The sequence below is a fragment of the Poecilia formosa genome, unplaced genomic scaffold (genome assembly GCF_000485575.1).
Source record: "Poecilia formosa unplaced genomic scaffold, Poecilia_formosa-5.1.2 Scaffold754, whole genome shotgun sequence".
NCBI lineage: Eukaryota > Metazoa > Chordata > Actinopteri > Cyprinodontiformes > Poeciliidae > Poecilia > Poecilia formosa.
In genome coordinates, this window is record NW_006800693.1 from 104,631 (window position 1) to 115,392 (window position 10,762).

Below are 10,762 nucleotides of genomic sequence, written 5' to 3' on the forward strand. Positions count from 1 at the left end.
CGAGTAACGTGACAATTTTGTAGAAATGGAGTGAAGTAGAAAGTACAGATACTTACTGTAAAATGTAGTGAAGTAAAAGTAGAAAGTACCCATTATTAAATCTACTTAAGTAAAGTACAGATACATTAAAATTGTACTTAAGTACAGTAACGAAGTACTTGTACTTCGTTACTTCCCACCACTGGCGCTAACCATAGCATTAGCTCCACTAATGCAGAATACCAACATGGCACTTAGTGGAAGCTAGCGCTAAAGTGCTAACACCACATATCAATGACAACATGCTAGAACACATTTATGACAAAGATCAAACCTATCACTTCTCCACTTCCTGTTGCTTCAGGAAGTGGTTCTTTGCAACGGACATTTCTGTTGTAGCTTCAGTTTTAAAGTTGCTACGTTTTATGAATCCTGCTGCTAATTTATCGTAATTAGCAGTAGAATTTGGTCAGAAAGCAGCAGAACATCAGGAGATTTTATCTGTTTACTGCTGAACTACAGCAATGCATTCTGGGTACAGAATAAACGTCATTATGCATCACAGGTGGAGAATGTGACAAGTTTCTGTTTTGGGATTGTTGTTATGGAGAATATTCACCTGTTTTATCTGGGATGGAAACGTGACTTTAGTGAAACAGACCTTTATATTATTTATGGTAAATATAATATTCAAACCTTAAACATCTCCAACAAAAACATAAATTCCAGATTTTTTTATCTTCAGTCATTTGGAGCTCTATGTAAAATCCTTAAATCAAGTTTAAATGCTAAAGCCAATCATATTAAATCTACTCTTAAAGACTTCGACCCTCGAGCAACAATTTAATGTTTAAATGATCATTTAAATGTTTATGATGCTTTTTGCTTGCTGCAGCATGTTTTGTGTTTAAATAAAGTTACTGAGGAAGAAATAAAAGAAAGCATGTGAGAAAAGGAAACAGACCTGCAGCGTAAACAGTCATTTCAAAATAAGAGCATGGAAGAAATGGCTAAGAATTAACAACTTCAACACAGATGTCGAATTTTATTTGACTGAAAATTTATAGAACAGCCTAGAAAATTAGCACTTCTTAATTAACTTAGAGGAAGCTAAGTGTGCTAAACAGTGAAGTGCTAATCTGGGAGCTAGCTCTGATATTACCACAGTAGGAGAAGGGTGGTTTATGCTGTCAGAGTGAATATTGTGACGTGCTTCACTTCAGTTTGAATGAATAAACCTGCCTTGGCTGCCTGGATGTCCAGCTTTGACTGTCCTGAAGTTTTATTATCACAGGATCTGGTTCCAACGCTGGTTCTGAAGCAGAACCGCGTCCGTTTCCCCAAACGCGCCGCCTCGGACTCACCTTCACGCCGGTTCTGGACTCGGCCCTGAACTTCGCCTCGAAGGACCGCAGCAGGGCCGAGTTGAAGAACGTGGGCTCCCTCAGACTGGAGGTCATGACCTTCCTCACCACGTCCTCGTTGTAGGCCTCAAATTTGAAGTCGTCCAGGATGCGGCCGTCCCTGGCCACCAGGCGGTAGGCCAAGCTGGGGGTGATGGCGCTGTTGGTGCAGCACAGGCGTGGCACTGAGGAAACGTAGCGGGCGATCTCAGGCAGGAAGGCCTGGAGTTTGCTCTGGCTGCTCACCAAAGTCTCGCCGCTTCGCCGAGAGATATCGAAGCCCATGGCGATGTCGATGGAGCAGTCTGCAGGAAGGAAAGCTCATGTTTGGTTCTGATGGAGAATGAAACTCAGCCTCAGACTGAACTTGTAACTCACCAGGCTGGTCTGTTGAAGGTTTGGACTTGCAGATGGTGTCCACTACCTTCTGTTTGATTGCATCCAGGCTGCCAAAGTTCTGCACTGTGAACATCTTCCTGGGGTCTTTGGTGATCTGCAGCAGCTGCAGGTCGTGGACGTCGCCAACGCCGATGGCGAACATCTCAATCCCCAGGGCTCTGAGACGATCGGCCGGCTGCTCCACCTCATCCTGTGAATCTCCGTCCGTGATCAGGACCAGATTCTGTGAGATTCCTGAAGATCTCCGGCTGCCGCGAGAAACTTCGAAATATTCCCTGATGGAGTCCAGAGCCAGTCCAATGTTGGTGCCTCCACCCTTATGCCTCATGTTGAAGATGTGGGCAGATACCTCCGTCTCCTGGTAGAACCGGTTGAGGTAAAACTCATGCTGGAAGCTGCTACTGAACTGGGCGAGTCCAACGCGAACCAAATCCTCACCGACTTTAAAGCTGTTCACCAGTTGAATGGTGAAGTTCTTCATGATGGAGTAATCGTTGGAGCTGATGCTGCCAGACTGGTCGACGAGGAAAACCAGGTCAGCCTGCTGCTTCTCACAAACTGCAGAAGCAACGACAGGAAGTAGCATGAGGAAAGCTGAACATCTCAGAGAGTTCAGTGATCCCAGCAGTGGTGCCACCGCTAGCTACAAAGCTAATTGTGCCAACACTAACACACTAACCATAAACATAGTAGTTAATGGAAACTTATGCTGAAGCACTATACCAATGCGGTATTTAGCTGATGCTAAAGCTAGAGCGCTATACAAACACAGTATGTAGAGGAAGCTAATGCTGAAGCGCCATATCAACCTAATAAATAGTCTATTGATAAGCATGATAACAGTATTAGTGGTAGCTAACGCTAAAGCGCTAACCATATATAGTAGTTTTCCTTATATGTTAACCCATCATGGGAACAAAAATATAAACACCTCATGTCAGATATTGTTGCCATGTGGAGTTAACAACAGTAAATGAACATTTGCTGACGTTTTATTGTTGAAAGCTAATATTTCTCTTGATCTGTGTATAATTTTTAATCCAAGCTGCTGTCAGTGAGCATCACTCAGTTATTTACTCAGTGCATTGTGGGACATGTCCACTGGGTAGATGAAAACAACTGGACAATAAAAGGCCCCAACACGTCACATGATGTCTCCAGTCATAAAGCCTCAGATGTTCTGTGGAGCCGTTGGCGTGTTGGATGCAGGACGTCCAGCACAGCAGCAGCTCTGGTATCGGACCGCCGGCCGTTTCAGAGCTGGTTTCCAACAGACTGCAGATCCTCCTCATCCTCGTCTGACCGACTCCAGATCGTCCATCGGAGGATCGGCTCAGACCAGCGACACACAGCTGATCGGTCTGAACAACAGACGCATCAGACTGTCTGTAACCGCTACGGGAAGCCGACTGGGTCAGAATCAGACTCCTCATCCTGACCCCGATCATGACTGTCAATCCACTACAAACGGCAGAACCACGATGATATCAATGCCGATATGAAGATCAGTAATTACTGAAAATATAGTTTGAGTTTCTCTATATACTGCGTAACCCAAATGTTAATAAAACTCTTATATTTGACACGGGGCTTTAGATGTTTGTTGAATAACCACAATGACACAATGTGTGCTACAACAGAGTATATTGCCCTCCACAGGGTCAAAACTGCAACTACACTCCTAACTGTGCTGCTCTTCTTTAATGCGTTCATGTCAGTAATCCTCCTTGCGTCCGTTCATTTGTGTAAATGTTTATCAATAGGAAGCAGAATTGAAAGGACTTCAAAATAAAAGCAAAGACGTGTAACTACTTGAATTCTTGACCATCGATACCCAAAACTTCAACAAAGATGCCGCACTTCATTCAACTGAGGCTGAATCATGCTATTAGCACATTAGCTGGAGCATGCTCCAACTGCAGCTCAGGTTCTTACTGTAACGTCGGATGAAAGGGACTGTCTCACCTGGCTTGGTGGAGTTGCAGAGCACCTGGCTGATGTTCTTGTAGAGGGTTTCCAGGGCTTTGAAATTGTCCACGTAGAAAACCTTGGACCGATCGTTACCAGCCATGATCTCCAGCTGGGTCACGTTGGCTCCTTCCACCCCGATAGTGAACACGTTGACTCCTGCGTTCCTGAGCGCCGCAGACGGCTCAACCAGGCTGTAGTGGTCGGTAGCGTCTCCGTCCGTGATTACCATGAGGATCTGAGGCACCTTCAGCGCCGCCCGGCCCCCATGCTCAGCACCGAAGAACTGCAACGAATACGTCAGGGCCCGTCCAGTGTAGGTGTCTCCCAGCGAGGACCTCAGGGCTGTTATGGCCTTAAAAACCTCTTGTCTGGAGCTGTACTGACTCAGAGTGAAGACAGACTTGGGGAAGGTGGAGTAGAGGATGACGCCAAAGCGAGTCAGGTCTTTGCCCACCATGGTTTGGTTCACCATGGACTGCATGAACTTCTGCATGCTTCTGAACTTGTCCAGGGTGATGCTGGTGGAGCCGTCCACCAGGAAGATGATGTCTGCCTGTTCCGTCTTCTTGCAGTCTGGAAGTGAAAAAGGAAAGCCAGTCAGATGAGCAAAAGCAATCTTGTCCTATGTGGCAATCATGAATCACCCCATTTTATGATTCAGTTTCACAGTTCATGCCCAGAAATCACCTAGATAGAACCTTTCTGACAACAGGACGTAGGCTAGAAAACCTCAGAAAGTTACTGTCACTATCCTTGAAATGTTCTGCGGACTTAGAGGCAACAGTGGGGCTCTGGTGTAAGACTAATGGCATCTCAGAACCAGAACATCACATAGCTACAGTCAGACACGGTGGTGGTAGTATGATGGTCTGGGGATGCCTCAGGCTATACTTTGACCATCTGTGACCTTAAGCTCACTGAAGGATGTAGAAAGACAATGACCCGCCAGCAGGTTAACCTCTGGGTGGCTCCAACGAGCCTGAGGTTCTGAACTGGCCCAGTAAAGTGGACTTCAACCTCAAGTCCACTCGACTTGAGACAGAAGCTACTATAAGGAAAATAAACAAACACCTTTCATAGCCTGGAAACATAATACTTTCTGACCTCTCTCTGGATCACACAGATCCAGGGACAGCTGTCTCTCCAGATCCTTCAGAGCATCGAAGTCCCTCTCAGCGTACATCCTCTCTGCAGAGCCGCTGATCTCAAGCAGCTGGGTGGTGTTGGCCTCCATCACTCCAATGGCGTAGACCACAACCCTCTTGGCCCTCAGCGCCTCAGCAGGAGCTTTGACGTCGTCTTGAGCCTCGCCATCAGTAATCACCACCAGCCTCTGTGGCAGGTCTGGGCGTCCTCCTCTGGCTGGATCGAAGAGCTGGGACACCGCTGAGATGGCTGCGCCGGTGTTCGTTCCTCCGCCCATCTGTGTCATGCTGTCAATGGCCACTATCATGTCATTTTTGGTGAAGTGCTCAATGAGGGAGAACTCGGGCTTCTGGCTCCTGCTGAACTGCATCACACCGACATGAACCTTATTCCTGCCAACAAAAGATGTGCTGATGACAGATTTCATGAAGTCCTTCATTTTGTTGTAGTCGTCTGGGTGGATACTTCCAGAGCTGTCGATGAGGAACAGCAGGTCACCTGGTACATCTTTACAAACTGTAGACAAATGGACACAGACATGGGATGAGAAGCCTTAAAAATGTTCATCATGCCTCTGAAATCCACCTACAACCTTTTACTAAACATTCTCCAAACTTTTCTGGAGGATATCTACTTTCCACCGATCCTCCCGAATAAACCAGTACGCTTACCGTCTGTGGTACAGATGTCAGTGATAATATCGTCCTTGATTGGATTGAGAGCATCAAAATTGTTAACAAAGAACATCCTCTTTGGGTTGCCAGAAATCTCTTCCAGTTCTCTCACAACAGCGTCCTTCACCCCGATGGCGTAGGTGATCACGCCCTGCGCCCTCAGAGCCTCTGCAGGAGCCTTGACCTCATCTGCAGACTCTCCGTCAGTGATGACCACCAGGTACTCAGAAACTTTGTGACCGCGGGTCACCGTGGCTCTTTTAAAGAGCGGACCCATGAACTCCAGAGCTTTCCCAGTCTTTGTGCCGCCTCCCACCTGTCCGATCTCCTCCACTGCTTTCTTCAGCGTCTCCTGATCCGAATGGGTCGTCAGATCAAATTCCAGTTCTGGCAAATCTGCATATTTTGCGACTCCTATGCGGATATGTTGTGGTCCAATACGAAAAATGTTGATAAACTCAAGGATGAACTTCTTCATGTCTTGAAAATCAGACGGGTAAATACTTCCTGAGTGGTCGATGAGGAAGAAGATGTCAGCTTCATCTGTTTGGACGCAGCCTGTGAAGCAAACACAAACAGGACATTTGTTCCCAGTAGGTTAGTGAAAGCTGTGAATATCTGTAGGTTGTTTTTGTTGCAGACCTTCTCTGATGCCGGATCTTCTTGCGCTGACTGACACCGCCTGGCGGATGATGTTGTAGCACAGAGTTTTCTGCAGGTACTGTTCCAGCGATTTCAGTCTGGCGAAGCTGTCCACCATGAAGACGTGTTTCTGTGGAGGGTGGGAGGCTATCTGCCTCAGCTCCTCCTCATTGGCATTTTGGACTCCCACGGAGTAAACAGTGACTCCGGCACGCCGAAGCTCAGCTGCTGCCTGGCTCAAGTTGTCCTGAGACTCTCCATCGGTGATCACTACAGCCACCTGCTCCACACCTTTATCCTTCCTGCTCCCTTTCTCTGTGATGAAGACGTTCTCCCGTGTGAAGTTCAGGGCAGCCCCGGTGTTCGTACCACCTCCACGGTAAGGCAGGATTTTGACGAAGTTCAGTAGTTCGGTTTTCTGCTTGAATGTGTTGAGGTAGACCTGCGCTGTGGGGTGCTCGTTGTACAACACGATCCCCACTCGGACTCTGTTTGGATCAATTTCCAGGCCGCTGATGATCGAGTACAGGAAGGAACGCACCAGCTGGAAGTTTTGGACGGTGATGCTTCCTGACTCGTCCACGATGAACACGATATCGGCCAGTTTGGCAGCTCTGCAATCTGCAGAAAAATCAGAAATAATGTCAAACACCCAGCTTGGCATGATGTGCTTAAAGTTCTCCTTAAGTGCTTAAAAAGCAGATCATTTGTAATTGTGATGATCAGATTTACTGATGCTAACGTCGGAGCAGCGCTCATCTTAAGTGGATGAGCTACAGCAGCAGGTAGTCAGGCTACAATTAAAGTTAAGTGGAACTAACCTTGAGTCAGAGACTTCTCGGGTTCCTCGGTCTCAAAGATGCGTCTGAGCAGAGGAACAGTAGTGGTGTTGACCCGGTAGACATGCTCTCCAGTGGCGACCACGCGCAGCTCCTCCATGGACGCTCCGAGGCTCATCCCCACCACAGTGATGGCTTCTGACTGGATTTGACGGGATCCGAAAAACACATGATCACTGGAGTCATTCCCGCTCATAACAACCAGGAACTGTCGGTAGCCTTGATCTGCTCGGCTTCCCGCCTCCTTGGTGAAAAAGTTAGTGCTGGCGTAGGTCAAGGCGGCGCCCAGGTTTCGTTTTGCAGCAGGTGGAAGTCGGAGATACTGGAAGCTCTTCACTGCAGCCTGGATCTGCTCTCTGGTTTGATGCTGGTTGAGGAGAAACTCCACCTTCACTTGTTCACTATACTGGGCCAAGCCCAGGCGATAGGCAGATGCTCCAAAGTTAACCTGATTGGCCAGTCGGGTGAGGATCGTTCTGACCTGCTGGAACTGAGTTTGTGTCATACCGCCATCCACCAGGAAGAAGATGTCTGCAAACTTCTCTGCCAAAGCTGAAAGAAGGAACAACACTGAATGAGTTCTGGAGGTCAGACGTGCTGAACTGGTCCAACTCAACCAGCAACCAACTCTAGACTGGGAATAAGAAAGTCTCTAAGCTAAGGCTGTTCTTGAGACCAAATGTTGACCTCGAGCATCACAGGAAGCAGAATTCAGCACATCATGCTTCTAAGACCAGCTACAATGTGAAACACCAGACTGCAAAAACAGCAAGCAAATCTGACACTGACGTCTGCTTTAAATCCAAAAGCACCATGGGAAGACCTACTGAGGGAGTTTGGAGGCCCTGCAGCTCTCACCTTGTCGTTGGTCCTCCATGGAGACACAGACGGTTTGCAGCAGACCCCCCGTCAGCCTCTGCAGGGCCTCGTAGCTGTCAATAGTGAACAGGAAGCGCTGAGACGGCTGGTTAGCGATGTTCTCCAGCTCCTCCAGATTGGCCTTTCCCACCCCGATGGCGAAGACGATGACCCCCTGTTCTCGCAGTCGCAGGGCCGGGTCCGTCACATTGTCGGACGAGTCTCCGTCAGTGATGACCACGGCAATCTGAGGCACTCTCTGACTCGCTCGGCTGCCTGCCTCCTCCGTGAAGTACTCCGACATCAGGAAGTCTATGGCCTTGCCGGTATTCGTGCCTCCGGCCCGGTAGGGAAATTTCTGTATTGCAGTCATCAGAGATGGAGCGTCCAGATGCTCCTTCAACAGAAACTCTTTGTGAGGGTTGGTGCTGTACTGAGCCAGGCCAACCCGGACTTTGTCTGGACCAATGTCAAGACCGGAGACAACACTTTGGAGAAACAACCGAACTTGCTGAAAGCTGGGGATGCCAATGCTGGAAGAGCCATCGACCAGAAAGACGATGTCGGCCATGTTGGCTACGGCACATTCTGCAAAGAAGAAGAAGAAAGTTAAACACTGTAAAAACTGGTTCTGGTCTGAGTGTTTCTGAGCTCCGAGTGTTTGGAAGAGAAACATCCTACAAACCTCAGAGGTTTCTGTTCTGAAGAGAGATTATTTAATCAGGTGTTTCCCAGAGCTGAGTTGCAGAACTCACCATTCGATGATCTGCCGTCTATTCATCAGTAAAATGTTACTCAGCAGGGTTCGCGGAGGCAGATCCTTTAGTTTTCTGGCTCCTCTCCTGTTGAACCAGCTGCTCGTTTACTCAGACAGACACCCTGAATACTTTCTGGATCAGTCCTAAACTTTCCTCTGACTGGATCCGGTTATTCTGAAACATCTCTGGAATTTTCTGTACTTACTGACATCATAACAGTCTACCTACTTTCTTGTAGAAACTCCTGGCTCAATGGTTGTGTCTGGAAAAAAGTCGCGACAGATTGTTGCCTATATTGTTTTTGGTTCTCCTGAAGCTTTCTTCCTGTTAAAGGGTTTGTTCCTCTCCACTGTCACCCTGCTCAAAGCGAGAGTGATTAAATCTGTCTGTTTTTAGCGAATATCTTCCCATAGCTTTGATTAGGACCTCAGGACCTTGATGATCAGCTTGTGGCCCCAAGGGACCAAACTGGGTTTATCCTAAAGGAAACGGACCAATCACAGCTTTCCAGATCAGAGCTCTGGATGTGCGACCAGACCGGTCTTTACCTTGAGACATCTGCTGGACTTGTCTCTTGGCCTCCTCCACTGTGGTGCAGAGCGTCTGGACGATGTTCTGGGAAATGCCCTGCAGAGCGGAGAAGTCCGACACGCTGTGGACGTGCTGACTGTGCGGCTGGTTAGCTATCTGCTTCAGCTCATCTGCATCCGCGTCCTTGATGCCGATGGCGTACAGAATAATCCCCTTGTTCCTCAGCCTCTCCGCATGGCGCTCCACCTCGTCCTGCGATTTGCCGTCGGTGATGACCACGGCGATCTGCGGCACTCTCTGCGCCGCGCGGCTCCCAGCTGACTCCACAAAGTGCTTGTTCAGTACGAAGTCCAGACCCTTCCCAGTGTTGGTTTCGCCCCCCAAGTACGGTAGGCTCTTGATGTACTCCAGGATCTCATTCTTGTCCTGAAAGGTGTTGAGCTGGAACTCGGTACGTGGCATGGAGCTGTACTGGACCAGGCCGACCCGAACGTGATCGGGACTGACATCGAAGCTGTTGACCAGCGTGTAGAGAAACTGACGGATCTGATTGAAGTTCTTGGTGCCGATGCTCCATGAGCCGTCCACCAGGAAGACCAGGTCAGCTATGGCCTCTTGGGTGCAGACTGAGGGAGGGTGGAGGTCAAGGAGAGCGCTGACAGAATTTAACAGAACCGGACCGGACCTCAGGTGAGGAAGCGTAGCGTGATTTCAGAGTAGAGGTGGTGGTCTTATCATGTTGAGTGAAAGGAAAATAAGTAGCGTGATTCCTGATTCGGTCCGGTTCTGGAAGGTTTCTGGATGCCAGCAGCGGGGATAGAGATCACAGCCAATCGTAGAGAGCTCCTCTAAAAACCCTTACACCTTCATATTCATTAATACGCACCGTGGAAATCGGCTTAGCTAATGTGCTATTAGCAGAGCTAATTATTCATTAGATCTTTTTGATAACTTTGAAAACATTTAGCATACTTAGCTTCCCCTAAATTAATTTTTAAGGATAAATGCTACAGCGTTAATTTACTTGGCTGTTTTGTGAATTTTCAGTTAAATTAAGTTACTCATGCTCTTATTTTGAAGTCTGCTTATGCAGCAGTTCCGTTTCCTGTCTTCACGTTCTCCAACTGTGATCCAGTTTTAAACATACACATAATATAAGAGTAGACCCCGCATTGGCCGCTCCGGCGCAGGAAATACGGCGGCCATCTTGGAGCGGTAATCCACTCCACTCAGCGTTATGGGTTTAGCAGCACAATGACGTATCAGCGGATTTAATCGATCATAACACACTTTTTGTTACTGTAAACCATATTCAAACATCTATCAAAGCTACATTTATAAACAATTGTATTTTTTAAGTATGTTTTTAATACATAGTTCATCATATTTAAATATGCTTAGTGGCTATAACCATAGAATAGGAATGGAATATTCTGATATCGATGTGTGAAGAGCATATTACAAAGCACACAGCCGTTCATCATTTATTTAAAAAATTATTTAGTAATATCAATACATTTATATAACTATACAAACACAAATAAATTAAGATTAACAATGGC

General features: G+C 47.5%; 1 protein-coding gene across 1 annotated transcript in view; it reads right to left on the minus strand.

Annotated features, from left to right (window-relative positions):
- col6a4a (collagen, type VI, alpha 4a) overlaps positions 1-10,762 on the minus strand; it is a gene marked incomplete at its 3' end in the record, with an annotated part of 32,858 nt that overhangs the window by 18,379 nt on the left and 3,717 nt on the right. The window contains exons 2-10 of the mRNA XM_016666618.1: positions 9,218-9,826; positions 7,912-8,499; positions 7,036-7,605; positions 6,215-6,835; positions 5,570-6,130; positions 4,857-5,414; positions 3,747-4,325; positions 1,761-2,339; positions 1,344-1,687 (exon numbers count right to left, since the gene is read on the minus strand). Coding sequence (XP_016522104.1) covers positions 1,344-1,687; positions 1,761-2,339; positions 3,747-4,325; positions 4,857-5,414; positions 5,570-6,130; positions 6,215-6,835; positions 7,036-7,605; positions 7,912-8,499; positions 9,218-9,826 — 5,009 coding nt within the window. The remainder of the gene's footprint in view (positions 1-1,343; positions 1,688-1,760; positions 2,340-3,746; positions 4,326-4,856; positions 5,415-5,569; positions 6,131-6,214; positions 6,836-7,035; positions 7,606-7,911; positions 8,500-9,217; positions 9,827-10,762) is intronic.